General features: G+C 38.4%; 3 protein-coding genes across 9 annotated transcripts in view; 1 reads left to right on the forward strand and 2 right to left on the reverse strand.

Moving 5' to 3' along the window:
• The window catches only part of LOC134750240 (vanin-like protein 1), a 37,095-nt gene extending 19,006 nt beyond the window's left edge, over window positions 1-18,089 (forward strand). The window contains exons 2-11 of one of the 3 annotated variants that reach the window (XM_063685388.1): window positions 6,721-6,786; window positions 9,113-9,229; window positions 10,059-10,184; window positions 10,476-10,654; window positions 11,978-12,192; window positions 12,588-12,674; window positions 13,037-13,140; window positions 13,751-13,945; window positions 15,092-15,213; window positions 15,659-16,190. In XM_063685388.1, coding sequence (XP_063541458.1) covers window positions 6,724-6,786; window positions 9,113-9,229; window positions 10,059-10,184; window positions 10,476-10,654; window positions 11,978-12,192; window positions 12,588-12,674; window positions 13,037-13,140; window positions 13,751-13,945; window positions 15,092-15,213; window positions 15,659-16,049 — 1,599 coding nt within the window. In that variant the 5' untranslated portion in view covers window positions 6,721-6,723 and the 3' untranslated portion in view covers window positions 16,050-16,190. Of the gene's footprint in view, window positions 1-6,720; window positions 6,787-7,972; window positions 8,123-9,112; window positions 9,230-10,058; window positions 10,185-10,475; window positions 10,655-11,977; window positions 12,193-12,587; window positions 12,675-13,036; window positions 13,141-13,750; window positions 13,946-15,091; window positions 15,214-15,658; window positions 16,191-16,607; window positions 16,736-17,726 lie in introns of those variants that run through there. The other 2 variants (XM_063685389.1, XM_063685387.1) reach the window with 2 other exon arrangements.
• The window catches only part of LOC134750242 (flotillin-2), a 470,025-nt gene that overhangs the window by 90,419 nt on the left and 358,239 nt on the right, over window positions 1-21,367 (reverse strand). The gene's annotated exons all lie outside the window — the stretch shown is intronic.
• LOC134750198 (glucose dehydrogenase [FAD, quinone]-like) lies at window positions 18,478-21,341 on the reverse strand. The gene is made up of 3 exons (XM_063685329.1): window positions 21,148-21,341; window positions 20,441-20,571; window positions 18,478-20,077 (listed from the first exon to the last, which is right to left on the reverse strand). Exons 1-3 carry the CDS (start codon window positions 21,305-21,307, stop codon window positions 18,497-18,499), a joined length of 1,872 nt encoding a protein of 623 aa, XP_063541399.1. The 5' UTR covers window positions 21,308-21,341; the 3' UTR covers window positions 18,478-18,496.

A 21,367-nucleotide genomic window follows, 5' to 3' on the forward strand; every position in this document is an offset into this window, starting at 1 on the left:
AACGATAGCCCTCATTACCTAAGTCTAGAGCAGAGTAGAGTAGTAGTAGTAGTGCCTAGTAGTCTGTCCTAAGAGTCCCCGACTAGCTCGGTTCTCCATACAAACGTAGTTACGCTCTTATTTAAAAACGACTGGCTAGATTGCTCTGACACTTTGTACTTACAATAGGATAATATATATCTATGTCTGTAATTAGTTTATGTAGCTTCAGATAGCATAGTTAAAAAACTACAGCGAATTTATTTTTTTCATACAAAATTTGTTTTTGCTCTATTTCGTTTGTTTTATAAACTGGAGCTATATAAACTAATTACATGACTAGATATACCTCATGTCATTGTATGTGCAAAGTATCATTACAATCCAACACGTAGTTTTAAATGAGAACGAAACTCCGTTTGTATGGGAAGGAGAAATTCGGATGAAATCGAAATATATAAAAAAAAAATACTTCGAAGCTACGAAATTTCTCATTTTATTTACAATATATGAACGCATGGTACCACTGAAACACCTAGCACCTTGACGGTAGTACTATTAGTTATTCTGTGCCTTGACGTAGGAAAAAGCGTAATTTGTTGAGTTTGCTAAAATATTTCTTTTAGGCGCTGCGAATAAGAATTTCTAGATGATGTTGGTTTTAGATATACAGATTGCAGTAGTTTAAGTATTGCTTAATAGTTCATAATTCATTAAACGTAATGTGAAGTTGACATTTAACATTATATGTACCTACTGTTTTACAATATTATTTTCACATCACCTATTCGAAAAGGGAACTTTTCTTCCCTGCTAGGAGGGATCAAAGTGGCACTTTTCTGTTCAAGGACATTTTGTTGCCAGTATGAAATATTGACACACAGACATGAATTTAGTATGCATATAATCGATTACAATTTATTTATAATCGATTACGTGCATACAATTTTTCTAACTTAAATAATATTTTGTTGTAATTGTAAACAATAAATGTAATTAGCGTATTTTAAATTAATTAATAGCATATTTAAATTAAGTAAATAAATTAATTAGCGTAATATTTACAAAGAAACGCAAAAAAAAATGTTTAATAATTTAATTTTTATTTTGACATTTTAGGTCTCCTTAAACGCAGCCATACTTGTCTATGCAATTTAAAAAGTTAATTTTTAAAAAGTTTTGTACACATATTTTACAAAGCATAATTATGCGGTTCTGTATTGTGTATAAATTTGTAAATACTTAGTTTAAATCAATAACTTTATAACAATAAATATAAGTGATATCAGTCTTCATAGTGTTCTTCCGAAGATTTGGTTCAAAGGGGTAAGAGCTAATTTGTTACCAGAAAAATCTACATAAATAATGTACTCGATTTTCATTGTATCATTTTAGGTGTTTGCTGCTGTCTTTGAAAAGATATTAGGTACATAATTATGAGCTGTAGGTACTTTTAATTTGTCAGTACAGTCACGTCTGAAAATATCGATACGGACAAAGTGCCAGAAGTAATACCTATACTAAGGTCGTGTATACATATTTTTGGCACTGTCCGTATCGATCTTTGCTCAAAATAATAATGTTTTGAAACCTAATATATGTATGTAATTTCCTCATAGGTGATGTGAAAAGCAGTATGTGTCACATGGTAGCAAAATTATTTTCACCTTGGGCGTTAACACTTGAATCCCTCACTACGCTCAGGATTCTATGTTAGAATCCCTCGCTACGCTCAGGATTCTATTATAGAATCCTTCGCTTTAGGATTCAATTGTACGCCCTCGCCGTAAATATGTCATTTTGCTCCCTTGTGACACAATATACTATTGTCGCGGGTTCGCGTCATAAAGAAATGGAAACCGGAATAAGTTATAGTATAAATGTGATAATTTTATCTACCCGTAGCTATATACGAATCTATCATATCATAAGTCATTCTCATTAGTCATAACAAATGATAAAGTGAATGTCCAAATGTCCATTATACAACGTGTGACATTAGTAGGTACGGGTGTAATCGCTTATCTTTTGTTTACATGACGTCATTTCAAAGGCAAATATGTAAACAAAATGTTATAATGAAAACACTGACCGAAACGTCGATATTCAAAAAGTATATCGGCGAAAATAAAAACTGACTTATTTTTACAGAAGCAAGTAATTATTAAGAAAATCTTAGGAACAGGGGGATTATAGTAAGAATAATGTAGTTGTCCTGATAACAATTTATCATATGAGTTCAATCGTACTATACGTGATATAGGTGTTATCTTAATCTTGTCGCTGGCTACGTTTTGAATCCATATAAGTAGGTACTTGTATTCGCATATCATAGGAACAGGCACTTTAGGGTTTTATAAGGCATAATGGTGTCAGAAATAATGCAAAATTTAACCCTATCACTTTGTAATAAAGTTCAAAATCGGGTGGGAAATATATTCCCTCTGCCATAGAGCTCTTTATAGTTATTACATACATATAGACAAAGTAAATACCTGTGTCACAAATTTATATAATAATAATGAGAATAAGAGAAATCAACCATAAAAAGCCGCCGACGCCTGCATTAATTAAATGTGGCGTTTCAACTAAAAGGTACCTATCACATTGTCGGTTGTCGATAAGGTAATCAACCTATCTATCTATATACAATCAAATTGAAGCTTTATGGACATAGGGCTTATTGACAACCGAAAATAAGTTCCCTTTTGGTTGAAAACGGCACAAATCTAATTCTTATCTCCTATCGTGTTAAGGTTTAATAATAAAATAACCTATTAATCATATTTAAGGATGTGACGTAAGTTGGACAATAAGTTAAATATCATCGACAATATACCACCAGATGCAATGGAATGAAAAAACCTTATCGGTGCAGTAGAAACTAAAACAGATTTATGGAATTAAAAACTGTAATAGATGTCATACCTATAGGTATATATTAAAGAAAAAGCCCTCCAGTGGATACGGCCTTCACCACTGGAGGGCTTCGTCACTTTTTCTTTAATATATGACATCTATTACAGTTTTTAATTTATATATAGTAGTGTGACTACTTAAAAAAACACAAATCAAAATATTTAATAAAATAATTTGATTTGTTCCCAAACTTGTTCAGATTTATGGAAATTTGAGAAAAATTAAGAGGAAGAGGATAATGTCAATTTGATGATTGCGTGAGTAGATACGGAATACGGATAAAATATCGTATATGAATAAGAGTGTGTATGAATGCTATAATGATGTGATGGATGACTGATAGAAATGTCGAAAATAACTTTATCCATTTTGAGATAACGGCTTACGCGGGATTTAATACAATATACTTTGATATATTTATCTAATAAATAGGTAGATATAAGAATAAAAAATAATATAGAGGTAGAAATAAGAAGATTTTATAACATTATCTCAGTTAATTACTAGTTAAAACATGACTTGACCTACGTTTACATCTTGTTAGTCTTTTGTAACATAAATAATAGGTACCTATAAAGTATTACCTGTTATTATTATTATCGTATGGCTTTATTGATGAAAAACACACAAAAAAAAACAGATATTACAAAGATAAAATTAGATCTAAGTTTGATAGCCATTCCCTGGCATCCGCAGTTATCGCGTGCAGTTCTTTCACGCCTCCAGGAAAGCATCTCTTGGGACATTCCTTTACGATGTGCGTGGTTGTCTGGTCTGGCGCGCCACAGTCGCAGCTTGGTGAGGGCTTATAGCCCCATTTATGGAGATTGTGGTTGCAGCAGCTGACATCGGACCTGATTCTATTTAGTGTGACCCAGATTTTTCGTGTCTCGTCAAGCCCAGGTGGTTCTTTTGTTGGATTTATATCATTGATGGAATTTTGTGACTGTGTGTTACGTGATACGTGATACGTGTTCCAGCTTTTCGTCCATTCCGAGTTAACACAGAAGTGTTCTGGGCCTGTGATTTGCGGGTCCGACCAGATAGGTCTGCGAGATGCGAGGCGTGCATAGGGAGGGTCATCCAGTGTTTTGCTTATGGGAAGCGTGCCTTTCTTAGATTTCTCCCATTCCCTCGAGGCGGCGTGTGTTCTGCGTATTTCTGGTGGCGCAATATGAGAAAGAACGGGTAGCCAGTGTGTAGGCGTTGGTAATAGGCAACCCGTTATTGTGCGCATAGCACGATTCAGTTGGACATCGACTTTACTTGTGTGTGCGCTTTTGTACCACACTGCGGCACAATACTCTGCTGTTGGGTAGACAAGGGCCAGGCTAGAGGAGCGCAGGACACGGCCTCGTGCTCCCCAGGTTGTTCCCGCGAGTTTGTTGATTAAGTTCACCCTAGTTTTTAATTTCTGTCCTAGACTCTCCAGGTGGGGCTTGTAGGTCAGGGATCGGTCGAGGGTTACCCCCAGGTACTTCGGGTAGAAATTATGTTGGAGCCTTTTCCCGCAAAAGGTTAAGTCTACTTCTCTTCGTGCTTGGCTGTTAGATAGGTGGAAGGCCGCTACTTCTGTTTTTGTCGGGTTTGGGCAGAGTCTCCATTTTGTGTAATACTCGTTAAGAGTTTGTAAGTCTTGTGTCAGTACCATTTCCCCAGTTTCGAAGTTCTTAGTTTGAACTGTGAGAGCCAAGTCGTCAGCATACAGAAATTTGTCGCATTTCGTAGCAGGTATGTCACGGGTGTAGATGTTAAAGAGGAGAGGAGCTAAGACCGACCCCTGAGGAAGTCCATTCTTCAAGAGTCTATATCGACTTTCCCTGTCTCCGAGAAGAACCTTGATTGAAGTATTACCTGTGTCTCAAATTGAATAACATATCTATTTAAGGAATGATCTCATACTCGTATTTAAAATAATTTTAGTTCTCTATATGAAAAACAGTCTGGCAAACTGAAGGTGAATTCGTCACTCGTTGCTCCATTGCCTAGAAGTGGAAGGTGTAAAGGTTGAAGGAAGTGGAAGGTGTGGGTTGGTACGTACTATTTTTTAGTTTTAATCGTGTGTCAATAGATGGCAGTGAATTTACTGTGGCTACAATAGTATTTTATACAATCGTAATATAATAGAGAGCTTTTCAGTCGAGTACCGTGTTTAAGCAACGAAGCTTGCTGAGTTGCTTAAGTAAGGTACGAGATTGAAAAGCTTGATTATATCACTATTGTATACAATACTTTTTCTACCAGACAAAAAAATAATACTTTCAACTAGTGAAATCATATAGGTACCTAAACAAACCAAAAGTATACAGCTAAGATACGCGAACTGCCGCAGCCCGCGATACCTTCATACTCGTACGCGCCCCAGCCGCCGGGCCCGGCGCCCCCGGCGGGTTGGTCAACGACACCTCGTAACTCATGAGGCCCTGGTACCTGCTCCTTGCTAAATTCAATTTTAAGACAGTTTTTTCCTCGATTTTGGCCACCGTAGCCTATGGAGACTAACAAGCAACGTTAAGCTAAACCATAGACTATCCAACGTTGAAAAGAGTAGTGTTGTAGTGTTGCATATGAAGTTGTAATACACAGATTATACTCGACGAGTAGAAAAAATTTACTATGTCAGTACCGCTCTATCCTATTATATCCTCTTTGTTAATATGTCCCGCGAATGTATTTACTAGTTAGTAATGAAAAAGGGATCTCCCCGCGAGAAGCGTTGACCTCATTCTGTTTTACATTATTTGTTTCCATTGTCATCCAATAAATCTCGTATTTAACCCAGCGTTAATTACGACACGTTGTTTTGGCTTTACAAATCATTTTCGCTACATACAGGGAAACCCATGATATGTGCTACGACGACGTAGCGCTACGACCGTGAGCAAGATTTAGATTTAACAATTTCTTATGGGTTTGAACTGGTTTTGATACGAGCTTGACGATCGTCTTGATGATTGGCGCGCATCTCACGCACGACTTTCATTTCATTTCACCAATCGCCAATCAGCGTGCTTTAACGTCGTGTCAAAACCAGTTCAAAATCATCTAAAACAATTGGTTTTATCTGAATCGGACTGATTGAGTTAATTCCTAAAGCAAATTATTAATACATACATTCAAATTAAAGTTTCGTGGCCTTATACAATACAAAATACAATACAATTTATCCGTGGATAAGCCGAATAAATTGGTTTACTTTAAAGGTTAAAGGAAAGTGAATAAAGAAAAAAATATATACATAGTTTGTCAAGGGACTGTCTCATTTCGGGCGTAGACGGAGAGAGTCGTACTGTCTTTGTCTTGCACTGGACACTGGTGCTGGCGCCCAGAAGAAGGGGATGAGTGTAATTTTTTTGTTCTTATTTACTGACAAGATTTGCTTGACCAACTATATATATATATTACCTATACAGAAATTGAGGCAGATCAATTATTTCAGAATAGGCAAGAGTAAGGAAAATCGGTACTAAATATTATAAGCTAAGGCTAAAAGGAAAAGCGATAATAATTCAGTTTATTATGTTATAATTAGTTCAGTGTTAGTTAACTGTGGATTAACTAATTATCTAGTACCCTAAAATTATTATACGACATTGGACGTTGAGCCGTAGGCAGAATTTACCGGAACGTCGTTTTCCGTAACTTGTTGTCCCTATCCGTGGTGCTATGCATACTTTCTTATCTCCTACTGACACATAAAAGCGCACAGCATGTAACAAGTGCTCTTATTTTCGTTCAAACACTAGCACAGATAGCTGGATTTAACGAATAAACATTAAATAAATATAATAAAATTTAATAACTCTTTATATTATCGAGATAATAATGGCGGCACAATATCTTTTGTTTTGCTTCGTATTAGTGTGTCTGCTGCCGTTATCTTTACAGGTACGTATCAGACCGTGTACCTATACCTACTGTCCGCGCGCGAATTCCGTGCACGGCTGAGGAATGTTAGGAATGTTGGGCGTCATGACAGAGTGGTGTCATTTAGTACGTACGGGCGCGGCGCACACCCCCCCACTTCCTCGACCTCCGAATGCACGGAATTGGCGCGCGGACAGTATTTTGTTTGTATGTTTTATTTTTGTTCCCTCAAATGCTTAAGTAACTGCTGTTTGCAATTTGTAAGAAGGTAAAATGTAGCTCTAGTAAATCAAAGATCCACCTTTTCGCATTATGTTCTCGGAGATAGTATACACGGTGGCTAAAAAATAAGTGCATTCTTGTGCCAGGGAGGTTTTGGGATTATACTGAGCAACTTTTACTATGGGACCAACCACGAAATCGCGAAAAAAAAATTGGCAGTTGCATACATTTTGGCTGGTCCATTTTCTATAGGAGGGTACATTTTTTTTCGCTATTTTGTGGTTGGTCCCATAGTAAAAATTGCTCAGTATAATCCCAAAACCTCCCTGGCAACGGACTTATTTTTTAGCCACTCTGTATAGTTGTAACGGCAAATTTTAACCTTATTTATTTATTGTGTAAATAAATAATCTTTAATCTAATCTTTAATCTTATTTATTAGAGTACAGTTGCCATCAGATATATCGGAGCGGTCAAGGCTCCCACAAATATCTGAACACGGCACTATTGGCCAGGCGTTAGAGTGCGTGTTCAGATATTGTGAACACCTTGGCCGCTTCGATATATCTGGCGACTGTACAAGGTACAAATTTGAAGCTACACCGTACACATTTGAAAAATAACTCGAATGTGATTTTGTTGAACTTTAGACTCTCCGGTGCAAAATTACGATCCAAAATGAAACTCAAAAGGAACTCAATGAGGTTGACAATTTTTGGAGCTGAAAACGCGAATGCGCGAACTTAACATGTTATCGGTCATATCTTTAATTATATTGACAAAAATAAACCTTAACCTCCAGCGTATTCTAATCGAATGTAAGCTGCATCAGACGATGCGTCCGTTCCATCCTCTACACTTAAAACGCGTGTGAATGAGACGGGTGATATAAGTCGAATCGATTACCGGGAATCCAGTTCTGAATAGGGAGACAGACAACGTGAAATATCAGCTGTTGTTTCTCAGTGAGTCTTTGTTTGTGGATCTGAGTGGTCGTTTTCCATTAGTTTTGCTCGTGAATATGGTATAAATAATAATGTAAATTCTTCTATAAAGTAGTTATTTCAAGATGTGGTGTGGAATATTTATTTCCTCAGTGTGTTTTCTTTGTTTAGCGGTGTCATCGTCCGATCAGGTAGTTATTTTGGTTTAGGCTAATTATTATTCCCAATCCCAAGCAGTAAATAAATATACATGTTTATATTCGGTATATTGATGTATACGTCTGCACAATTAACGGACCCATAATTAGATTAGGTTCCAAACTTAATAAATCTACTCAACAAGACTTAATTTAAAAAAAATATAATCTTTCAAAATGATTTTATTGAAGTTATTAATTTATCCACCCACACAGTAATATTATTATTTTTTATTTAATTTTATTATATATTAGAAACTACCTATAGCTTTTACATTTCCTAAAGAAGAGTGTACCTATTTCTTAAAATTATACTTAACGCCTGAATTCAGGGTGAATGCTTCACAATTTAAAAAAAGAAGTCACTGAATGTAAACAATAAAATTATACAGTGATAGAGGTGAAGTAGGCATTCAGTCGGGTTATTCCCATTAGTTACCACCAAGTTGTTACCAGTGGGATTTTTTCCCAACTTTTACCACTGGTAGGTGGGAAAAAAAACCCAGTAGTTACTACTTACTATATTATTATACTCTTTGGTTACCACCAAACTGAGTTGGTGGTAACTACTGAGGATTATTTTTCCCAGTAGTTCAGTGTGACATATTCACCGGTAAATTATTGCAGGTGACTATAAAAAGCATCCTGTATCTATTCTGTTTTTATTAGTATTGAACTCTAACATAATTTTGGTGGTAATTACTGGGAAAAAAATATCCCACCTTTTACCAGTGGTAACAACTGGGATTTTTTTTCCCAGCACTTACCAGTGGTAAAACGTGGGAGAAAAAATCCCAGTAGTAATTTTTGGAATAAATATTTAAAAAAAATGGTACTAATCGATTACCTTACTGAACACTACCATGGTTGATGTAGCGAAATTTAGCGAATAGTAGGTAGGTACCTATTATGTGTTAAGTTATAAAAAAGGACGACTTTAATCACGACGACCTTAATACTATATTGTTGTTGTTGTTGCTGCAGAGATCCACACCAGAGGATGACAGCTACGTCGGAGCCGTGGTGGAATTCGAGGTCTCCGCCGACGTCACCCAGAACCTCGCCAGATACGTGCAGCTCATCGCACAGGCGGCAGACCAGGTGAGGCGACAATAATATGAAACCTTTATCATACGTTAACGAACATTCAAAGCCGGATCATCGAGGATTGCAGCTACGTTGGTTGGAAATTCGTCGGTCACAATCAGAACCTCGAGGGTGAGGCAAGAATATCAGGCTCTTTACAGCAGAGGTTGGCAGTTCCGTGGTGGAGTACGACTGAAAACCCCAGAGCTCTCTGTTGACGCCCCGAAGAACAGTCTCAGTTGAGCTCCGCCCCAGACCCTGGCCAGATGCATTCATTTATTCCTTTATAAGACATAGTTTTACATGTCAAATACAGTATTTCATATATACAACTATTTACATCTAAATTACATAGCAAAACACATCAGTATGAATATAATATTAGGTATAAGATAATTATGTCAGGTAGGTACAATTATTATTTAAAATTTATTATTTACATGTTTAAATGATTACAGTAAGTTCATATAAGTATATCATATCACATACGATTGCACGCATGCATATACGATTTGCACGTTGCAGATTTGTACGTTGACGGCCGACAAAGAAAATCTAAAATAGCATACCCACATTCCTATATTGTCAGGGTGTCAACACTTAAATACCTATTGATATACAAATGGAGTTTCGGCAGACGTCACCCATAACCTGCTCAGAATACTCGTAGTAAAGTTTCGTATTGGCTCAATTTGGTTGTGTCTGTGTTTAGAACTTTGTATTTTTTTTGCTAATAAGTTAATACACTTTTTATTTGGCCTATATGTATAGGTATATTTTAAAACTCAACTTCTTTAAAACTTGATGGGTTAGTAATTATAATTTGATAACATCGTTTTTCCAGAATGCGGACATCATAGTGTTTCCAGAGATGACACTAACCAGAGGCGACCGCCGGGTGGATGTGCCCATTTATGGCCTGCTGAAGCAAGAGTCTATACCGGCTCTGCAACCTACAAGTTATGATGAGGTAAATTCTTGCCTTGAAGGGATAAAAATAATAATTTACCACCCGCCCACTTAGTGTCCGTTATAGTATGAATTCAAATCTTCTATTTCTAGGGTCGTTCATTAATTACATCACACAAAATTTCGATTTTTTAGACCCCCCTCCCTCTTTATCACACTTTTTCATAGGAAAAAGGTAGGTCTTTAATACGTACTGTCGCACTTGGCATGATTCCCCCTTCCCTGTTGCTGTGACGTAAGAGTCTGCGTTGCGGCCTCTATTCGTTGCATTCCGCTTTCTTTTGCTTTCCAGATTATGGTCACCATATCGGCAGCAGCCAGACAACACCAAATCTACGTTCTCATCAATGTGCAGGAGGTAATGGACTGCACCAGCATCGCGGAAGACTCGGAGGAGTACTGCCCGGAGAAGAAAGAGTATCTCTTTAATACCAATGTTATTTTTGATAGAACTGGCGCTGTTATCGACAGGTGAGTGAATTGAAGTGCTGGATTACTAGTTAGATATATAGAAAGATAGATCAAAACATCAAATAAAGCGATTATAGCAGAAATGTTCTAGACTTGGGTAGCAGTAGATCGATTTAGCAGGAGGCTCTTTGGTCAGTCACCTGATTAGTGAATGTCACTATGTTAAAAAATCAATGCGTTTGGGTTAGCCTTGTTTATAACTATTCCAAATTTCAAATCGATAGCGTAAGACCCCGATGATATTTAGCGATTTGACATACAGATGAACAGAGTCGCACCGTAAGGGTTCATTTTTGGTTTGGTACGAAACTCTAATAATTACTTAAAAGTTACTAAATTAATTCCACGCTTTAAAATTTATCACAGTTGTTGATTGTAGAAAAGTCAAACACCATTTTGTGGTAACCGAATTATCGAACGTTAGCATTTGACAACTGCTAGTTCAACTGAATTAAAAAGAGTAATGGAACAGATGGATTTAATCTTTACACAATTTGGACTCAAAATTAACACTAATAAAACTAAAACACTTATTGCTTCAAAATCTCACCCGGTTAAGGAACAAATTGACATCAGAGGGACACACATAGAACATGTAAACAAATTTAGATATTTAGGCAGCTTAATTACACAAGACTCCAGATGTACAGGGGAAATAGTATCAAGGATAGCAATGGCGAAAACAGCTTTCAACGCCAAAAAACATTTGCTTAAGGCTAGGATCTCTAAGAGTACAAAAAAACGCCTAATTAAGATATACATCTGGAGCATCGCTTTGTATGGGTGTGAGACGTGGACAATGCGGCAGAAAGATAGGAAGCGATTAGAGGCTTTTGAGATGTGGTTGTGGAGAAGAATGGAGAGAATAAGTTGGACGGAGAAAAAAACGAACGAGGAAGTGCTTCGAATTGTGGGAGAGAAGAGAAACCTGCTGAGAACCATAGAAAATAGACGAGGCAGAATGATAGGTCACTTGATAAGACACGACACTTTCTTTAACACTATATTAGAAGGCAAGATAGAAGCGAGAAGAGGCCGCGGAAAACCACGAGCAAGCTACACACAACAACTGAAAGCGAAAGCAAATGTCGTGTCTTACAGGGACCTAAAGAACCTGGCCGAGGACCGAGAAAACTGGCGCATACTCCACCGACAAGAGCCATGCTCTTAAATTATGAAAAAAAAAATGATGAGCATTTGACAATCTAGTTACTGCAAAACACACGGGGCCGTACAGCAACTATACTTCAGCTGTCAAATTTGCTTTTTTGTACTTTATTTCAATTCCAGAATGATCTAAAGTGAGCAAACGTTTTACCACAGGTACCGCAAGATAAACCTCTTCGGTGAGTTCACCCGCACCCCAGCTCTTCGCCCGGACCTGGGTCTCTTCAGCACCGACTTCGGTGTGACCTTTGGCCACTACATCTGCTTCGACCTGATGTTCCAGGTGCCCTCCATCCAGGTGGTCGAGAAGAACAAGATCACCGACGTTCTGTTCTCCACTATGTGGTTCTCGGAGTTGCCGTATTTGACTGGTGAGTTGCTTTTTGCTTAAAAGTGCAAAGAGCTAGCTAGGTACAGAGGTCCCAATAGTTTTTGATTCGAAGACCACGGTCGACGACCCATTCCATCCACTCGGTCCATTTACGCAAACTGGATTGTTTATGCTTCCTTTCCACGGGCCTAATGTTTGCGGGCAGGATTCGGCCCGTGGTGGACGTAGTGTGGGGATCCCAGTTTTAGTATAAGTAACAAAACCAAAACGGAACACTGACAAAAGCGAAACAACTTGATCTATCTGTATTGCCACATGGCTGAAATTCGTTTGATATCTAAACTGTCTAAAGAGTTGGTCGTTAAAGTAAACTATAAATTGAATAATTTTAACTGTTACTGTAGCAGTTGTTGAAAAATAAATTAATGTTTACAGCGGTGCAGATCCAAGAAGCTTACGCTTACGCCCAAAATGTGAACTTCCTCGGAGCTGGAGCGAACAACGTGCGAGTTGGAAGTGCTGGTAATTTTATTTGTGCCATTTTCAATTAAGAGGTAACGCGTATACGGGTAGAAAGAAATCTGTTCAAAGTTAAAAAATAGACAATTAGACATATACACAGACACAGAAAAATATTGCATTGGAATCGCTCATTATAGGTAGATATAGCCTTTATGAAATCAGGTTTAGGCCTTTCCTAGAGCAAGACAGGAACTATTGCTTGATTGTAAATCCTGTATTGTGTAATAATTATAGTTTATATCTAGTACTATCTATTACTTATAATGTTTTTTTGAAGTATCATTATCTGTTGGTATTTTTATGTTCTCATTATTAACTTTAAGTTATTGTGAATAAATCAAATACTTACAATATTATTATAGGATCGGGTATCTATTCTGGAAAAGCGGGAGCCTTAGCCAGCGTCATGCCTGGACTTCCTACTACTCGTCTTCTAGTCTCGAGGGTGCCCAAGGTTCCCGGTAATGTAAGTGTCAGTGTGTTTAGGTAATAAGTAACTAGGTACCTTAGTGGACTGTGTGTAGATCCCTAGGTCGCTAGTTCATATTCGGCTCGAAGGAACATAAATGTTTTAGGGCCAGTGCCTTCATAGGTCGAAGTATGTGATCAGTTTGGTCACATTATTTTGTTTAAATTAAAAAATGCAAGTTAAATATTTCACAAGTTTTAAGTGTGACCGAGACCTGGAACGGTTAACAGTCAGTTACTTCTGTTGGAGTTTTTAGCAATAAGTACGTACACAAGTTTCACATTCATGTAATTTAGTTATGGCTCTCCAAGAAACTACGCTTAGAAGACATTGATTGGATTTTTGGAGTTTGAAATTTGTTCGTTAGAAAGAGATACAATTTAAGTACGGTTACCACCACACTGACATATTCGCTAGCGTGTGCGCAGCTTACTTTCTCTGCATGCATCTCGCAGCTCGCTCGTACTTGCATAAATAGTGCGAGCGAGCCGAGCGAGATGTACAGAAAGTAAGTTACGCAGACGTTAGCAAATATGTCAGTTTGACAATGCTAAGGCAGACGTGATAATGTTAGTTTTAAGTATAAGGTGGTGAATAATTCTCGCAGGTCACCGGAATGACCTTCCCCGGCCCGATCTACGACCCCCCGACCGACCACGACAGTCTGGTGCTGATCACCGACCCGTCGCTGCCCGACCACACCAGCCGCCTGCTGGTCTCCGGCTTCCAGGAGTTCACGCTGGTGGACAAGGACGTCAGTTGCACGTTCAGGGTCAGGCTGACTCCGAGGGCTGGTGACGGGGTAAGTTCATTTCTGACTGCGGCGAACACGGTTAGCGATAATGGTTTTTTAAATGTACGCCCCTCTGCAGCGTCTATATAAGCTCGCACCTAAAGTAATCTTGTAGACGCTTCCAACTATTTGAGACCATTTGTGCCATTTTCAACCAAAAGGGTACTTATTGTCGGTTGTCAATAAGGCGCTATTTCCATATACCTTCAATTCGAAATCAACCTTATCGACTAGCGACAATGTGGTACCTTTTGGTTGGAAACGTCACATTTTTTTATCTTATACTAACTACTTACCTACGAACGTTTTGGTGTCGAGGAGCATTTTCTAAAAAACTTTTATTTATTGTTATTTATTGCTTCTGTGCATAACCCGATATGTTTTTATACGTTCTCTTTAAAATAACACTTTACAATGGAGTTGGCCGGTCGAAATAATTAGCAGATGGCGCCAGCATAGCTTGCCCTGTCAAACCCTAGAATTGTGTCAATTTTTTGTTTTTTAAATGTCCTGGATGCCAGCTCTTTAAGCCAAATCTCATAGAAAACGGGGCAAGCTATGATGGCGCCATCTCTGCAAACCTTTGACAGTTGCCAACCCCATTAGTAGTTTATAAGTTTGGACTCGCATGGCTGCAGCACGCAGTTTGGATTATTCTTTTGAATAAGTACTGCATGATAGATATCGTAGGCATTATATAACGCCAGCAAAGATTGAAGATACGAGGCATCTGTTTACATTGTTTGCTCTTTATTTTGACCGCCGCGGAAGTCATTTAAATCGACGTTGACAAAAGTAGTAGCCACTTTCAGATATTTTTTCGCGTTATTATATTTAGGTAGTTCGCATGTGCATTTAAGTGATATAAATATGCATGAAGATCGTAACTAACACTTAAGACTTAAGAGCAATTGACTAACGTATTATGCACGAATAATGGTATGGTAAGTTCATTGCTTATACTTCATAGTAGGTTGGCTTTTTATTTGCAAAAAAAAAAAACCCGCTTTTAATTGATCATTTTTAAATGTTCGCAAATAACTTTATTTTATCAATTCTGCCACTAACATTTTAATTCTCTTTTAAATTATTTTTAAGTTTTTTAGTTAGTTAACTTAAATTATCTAAATCTAAATTATTTTTTTGTGTTGTCAGAGCCACAAGTACCGCGTGTTCGTGCATGACGGCAGCAACACGTACTCTCGTCGGCAGATCGGCGTGGCCGGCTGTCTTCTAGTGGCATGCCGGGATGATGACCCCAAAACATGTGCCTACAGGTGAGTGGGGATTTCAGTCGTGTTACAATACCGAGTGTTACAAGAACCATATCAATTTAATGACTAACAAAAATTTCGTATTTCTAAATAATCATGCTTGTTAGATAGTGAGGTCTAGGCCTTCATAACTAAACCTCCAGGAGACATTCTGTGCCTATTAATTTATTTCTTACGTTTAGTCAAACGCTTGGCAATTCTGTTCTCACACAGTTAGTGTACGGATGCGTTAAAACCCACCTACTTCAGCTGTCAAAACCATTGCTATGATTTATTGATCGACTTCGTTAGTTTATTTCCTCTGTACGTGGTCACATTGAAAATGCTCCCATACAAATAATCTAGTTTCATAGAAAAGAAAAATGGAGGAATTAGACTTATATTAATGTCTTTAGCCACCGAAATTTAGTTTGCAACTGACGATCATCTATCCCAACTTCTTTTGCAGATTCAACAAAAATGAAACAGATGTTGAAGTAACAGAACTACAAATAGATATGTCGACGATACGCAAGCAATACAACAAGACACTTCAATGCAATAACGACGTGTATTTCCCATCGTCTTTTAGAATCAACAAGTTTCCTTTAAGCCCTTTAAACTTTACGTACTTAGACTCAACAGAGGATGAGAACGAGATTCAACCAGACAAGACAACTGGGCGGGAAAAGATTACGTATAAAATAAATACACCTCAGAATGAATTGATGTCGTTTGGGATCTGGGGGAGAGTTTATGTGAAGGATGTGGATCATAGTACTGAAGTGACCGATGAGGATGTACGAAAGTATCTCAAGATTGAAGATGTGATATATGGAACCGATAGAGTTAAAGATTAACCGCCTTTAAGGAATATATAATATGCTCTACTTAAAGTACACACCTTATACTCTATTTCTATATCTACCTAATTAAGAATTAGACTGCAATGTAACGTTAGACTGATTGAGAATCCATATATACGTTTTTTGTATTGTTTGCATTATTATTATTTATTTTTTGCTCCTTTGTTGTCCTTTTTACATATGCTCCAAACGTCCATTAGAAAAAAAAACATTACTAATTTAGTGAGTCTGTTTTCAAATAATTGATCCGTAAAACGGCAAGATGAGAAGACGTGGTAATGAAACCAGTACTTGTTATGAACTAAAACCGATAACGGGCTCTGTCAGTCAGATTATCATTAATTACCTAACAAGTTCTATAATATAATGATTATGAGCCTAAAAGCGGTTCAATAACTTGCATATTACCAACAAGTGTGTTGAAAAATTATAAAAAAAGGAACGCAATGTAATTATGTATGTATATCGCGTCAATTACCGATGTGGTCATGCTAACTAAATGCATTTTAATTACCTGTATACTTAGCTCTCAATTTTCCTGGAACATTTTAGAGCAAGTACCAGTACAAGGCATTGGCGTTTGACGGGGAGCGCAGCTTCAGCGGGCTAGGCGAGGGCGACACCAGGATCTGCTCCGTGCTCGCTTGCACAGGGGACACCATCGACACGTGTGGCAAAAGGTAGGTTTACTTACAGTTACAGTTCTGTAACGTGATATACTCGTCATATTGTAGAGCAAGTACCAGTACAAGTAAGGCATTGGCGCGGGCGTTTACGGTGAGCGCAGCTTTAGCGGGCTAGGCGAGGGGGACACCAGGATCTGCTCCGTGCTCGCTTGCACAGGGGACACCATCGTGTGGCAAAAGGTAGGTTTACTTACGGTTACAGTTCTGCAACTTGTGATATGATATACTCGTAATATTTTGCACGAAGCGAGCAAACATACAAACTAAGATATTTCTAAAGTTAGTTAGAACCACCCAACTATTAGTAGTCCAAAATGTTTGGTACAAGACGAACTCTATAATTAATCTTTTATATCTTAGTTTGGGTAAGATATTTTATTTATTTATTTGAATTAGCTTTTGCTTGCGACTTCGTCTGCGTGGAGTTAGTAATTTGGGTAGCTTATTTTTTATCGATTCCCCATACAAACTTCCACCCACCCCCTTTTCACTCCCTTAAAGGATGACTTCTGTGATAAAAACTACCCTGTCCTTCCCCGGGACTATCTCTATACCACTATCTATACACCAAATTTCAACTAAATCGGTTCAGTGGATTAAGCGTGAAGAGGTAACAGTTTCGCATGTGTTGAACATGTGGACCATAGTTGAAGTATGTAGTTGTTGTATGTGTGTGTGTGTGTGTGTGTGTGTCAAAATGCACTGAAGAATTTTGCAAATAATGATGTCATTCTAAACAACCAGTAATCGTCTATTGTAATCACTAACTTATCATGATCTCTAGGACTAAAAAAAGAAAAAAAAACCTATAAAATATCACTACTGAACACACACCATGGAACGGAATGTTATGTTTTCAAATATCTTATTTCTTCTATTTGCAATATTGGTTTGAGGAACACCTTGAGTCTGACAGTACTATTACTTATTCTGTGGTCTGACTTTCATTTCTGGTTTTACATTTAGCGTTTTTGGCTCTTTACAGGTTCCCAACATACGTTGAAAATTCTACATCAATTTTTGAAGAGCTGATTATTGTAGCCACAGTGCCTACACCAGCACTTGATAATCTATTGGATGCCCACGATTCGTCTTTTTTCCCCATTTCCCTAGATGTGTCTATCATGCCTTTAGAACCCAGCGAATACACGTATACTGAAGTACAGGGTGATGTGACCACGGTTTTCACGTATACCTTAGTTAACACTGAGAAAGAATTATATTCCTTTGCTGTTTGGGGCAGAGTTTTTGAGCCAGCGCCCGGGTCGTCAATGGTGCCATTTTTAAGTAAATCATTGCTAGTCATTGTGTTAGCCCGTACGTGCCCGTTCGTGTAAGATTAATCAAGACAGGACTGTGAACAAAGTAGAGTTTATGTAAATAAAGTATTTGTTTAATTGTTTTTTTAATGGTGTATTAATTATTCTATGTACATTACAATACAAGTGCAAACAATAGGAAATTCGCAACGAGTGGCCATAATTTAATGTTTAAATCGACACGAGTTGCGAATTACCTTTTCGCACGTGTTAGTACAACGTTTTACAGTACATATGGCCCTTTAAATTTTCGACGTACTCGTACGCACGTATAGTTTTAGTTACCGCACTAGGGCGGTAAATTAGCACCATATGTAAAAATATATATTAAATTTCTTTTGATATCAAAAATGATAAATAATTGTCTACATATACCATCAACCATATTTCACCATATCGTTCACCAGAGGTATTTGTCGTATTTGTTCTTTTTAGTTTATAGTTCCGTATGCCCTTTAGACCAGAATGCTTTTATCATGTCGGCTGCTTTCTCGGCAATCATGATTGTTGGAGCGTTTGTATTTCCTCGCGTGATATCTGGCATGATACTGGCATCCACCACTCTTAGACCTTTCACATTTTTAACTTTTAATTCCGGATCGAGTACTGCACTGCTATCTCCATCTGGCCCCATTTTTACAGTTCCAACAGGATGATAAAGGGAAAATGTAGTTTCTCTTGCAACACATTCTAAAAAGTCGTCTGAATCTGTCTCGAACATTTTGCATGCTTCTATTTCTATCCATTGTTGTTTTAAACCAATCTGCTTAAATGCATCTGTTTCTTCAAACTTTAAGGCGTATTGTTTGAAACCCCTTATCACTGTGAGGACGTCGTCTTGTTCTTGCAAGTAGTTGGCATAAATCAATGGATGGTCATTATGATCGGTGCTCTTAAGGATAATACGTCCTTTAGACTTTGGTCTCAGCAAAACTAAGGCCATTATAAGTAAATGATTGTTCTCATTTAATTCGCGAAACTTTTTTATTAAGTTTTCATTCATTCCATGTACACTAAAAATGTCTACAAAATTATAAGAGTTCGGAGGCACAAATACCTGATGAAACTCTACATCTGGAGTGCTCGCTTTGGGATCCGTTGTATTGTAGAAACAAATCACTTTATGGGGGCTTGTGTCCGACAATATTCCTGTGTTATGTGTTATATATTCCGCGAACGCTCCCGCAATTTGAACCAGTCCAAGCGTATCTTTATCGCCGGGCAGTGTGAAGTAGGTAGGGACATATAAGTGATCTTGTAAGTTTTCCCCTACAGGTAAATCAACTTTAACGTCTATATTTAAGTCTTCTAAATGTTTTCGAGGTCCTATTCCAGACAACATTAGCAACTGGGGTGAATTGATAGCACCAGCTGATATTATTATCTCTTTTTTAGCTTTCACAACAAATTCTTTGCCATTCTTATTCAAAACTACACTTTTCACGTCACGGGTGTTCGGTTTAAACAAAATTTTCTTTGCCATCGTATTTTTGATGACATATAGATTCGTGCGTTGTTTTATTGGGCTTAGAAAAGCGGATGCTGTGCTGTGTCTGACTCCATTTTTGGTTGTGCTGAAAGCTCTGGTGATGCCCATTTGGCTACTGCCATTTATATCGTACAGCGATTCCATGCCGATTTCCGTAGCAGCTTTGATAATGATTTTTTCAATGTCATGAATATGTTTAGTGTCCTCTACGCTTAGGTATCCACCAGTACTATGGTACGGGATTGTGTCTTCGTTTAAGGTTCCCGTGAAGTTTTCACTTTTCTTAAAGTACGGTAGGACATCATCATAGCTCCAGCCGTGGTTGCCGGCGGCGGCCCATTCATCATAGTCGAGTTTGTTGCCTCTGACGTAGTGCATGCCGTTGATGGCGCTGCAGCCGCCGAGGGTCTTGCCTCGCGGCCAGGCGCAGCTCTTCGTGGCGTAGGACCGACAGGCCCCTTCTTGAGGGACCGGCCGGTAGCCCCAGTCATCGGGACCACCAATGTTGGTAACAAATGCTTGGGGTACCTTGAAATAGCAAAAAAAAACAAGTTATAGTATTTTAGGGTTGTTGCAGATATCACAATGTAGTGATTTAACAAGTGCAATTTTACCATTACTGCTTTTACTTTTCTGGATATTAATATATATCAGAGATCCAAGAAAGAACTTAAATGTATTGTCATGTTACGTCTTATGGCATAAGGGCTACGCACGACTACAAAGGCTATAAAGGCTGATAATTCTTATATGTAGCTAAAGGCGGATAAGAGGATAATTTCTAAGGAGGAATTGCCGTCAGTCTTTACGAGCAGAGCCTTCCAGTCCCCCACTTCTGTCACACGGCACAAGTTGACCATGTCCCGCCACGGTGAAGTCTGTATATCTTACCATAGTTCCTAGCGAGGGGTTACCGCCCGCCTCCACGAGCAGAACCTTCCAGTCAGTAACTTCCGTCAGACGGTTCGCCAAAACGGCACCGGCCGACCCTGCCCCCACCACGATGAAGTCATAATTGGGATCTAGAAACATCATAGGATAAATAAAATTATCTGTTTTCACCGAAAGTAAGTAGGTAGGTAAATGAATGCGAGAATTTCAGTCGGTAAATAATCACTTGCAAATGAAGTATGCTAATTATTAAGCGAACAATATGTGGGTCCGGACAAATGTGCAAACTAAGTGGACGCTCGTACTGAGCGTGCTGTGGGAGCGTTAAAATCAGTTGAAGCACAAACGATGTACGATCACCAGCCAGGTGTCAGTGAAAACCCTCTACTAAACTATACTAAACCCTCACGCACTAACAGTAATCTCTCCACTTGCTATCAATCCAGTGTCGAGCTCACATACCTTGAAGTACAGCGTCATTAGTGTCATCAGGCCACAAGTGATCGCCGGCCAGGGCGCACTGTGCTGCTAAGAACCTCTGTGGAGCACGAACGAAAAGCGACCCTCTAAGCACTCCTGGATGCTTCATATCCCTTAAAGAGCAAGTTCATCGGGTCACAAACGATTACCAGCCAGGTGTTAGTGAGAACACTGGCACTTACAGTAATATCTTCACTTGCTATCAATCCGGTGTCTAGTTAACATACCTTGAAGAACAGTGTCAGTAGCGTCATCAGGCCACAAGTGATCGCCGGCCAGGGCGCACTGTGCCGCTAAGAACCCCTGTAGAGCTTGAACGAATAGCGGCCCTGCTGCACTGTAGCTCTCTAGAATTGGTGTCGTCAACGCCGGGTCACACGCCCACATTTTGAACCTGAAATTAAAAGCAGGTTCTTCATATAAGTCGAAACTATAATGATATATAAT

Source organism: Cydia strobilella, chromosome 19 (genome assembly GCF_947568885.1).
Source record: "Cydia strobilella chromosome 19, ilCydStro3.1, whole genome shotgun sequence".
In the NCBI taxonomy this organism is placed as follows: domain Eukaryota; kingdom Metazoa; phylum Arthropoda; class Insecta; order Lepidoptera; family Tortricidae; genus Cydia; species Cydia strobilella.

Coding starts and splice junctions, on each gene's coding strand:
- LOC134750198 (XM_063685329.1), bottom strand. CDS start 21,307: ATGTGGGCGTGTGACCCGGCGTTGACGACACCAATTCTAGAGAGCTAC. Junction 20,572..21,147: donor TACTGACACTGTTCTTCAAG/GTATGTTAACTA, acceptor TGATGTTTCTAG/ATCCCAATTATGACTTCATC. Junction 20,078..20,440: donor ACCCCTCGCTAGGAACTATG/GTAAGATATACA, acceptor TGCTATTTCAAG/GTACCCCAAGCATTTGTTAC.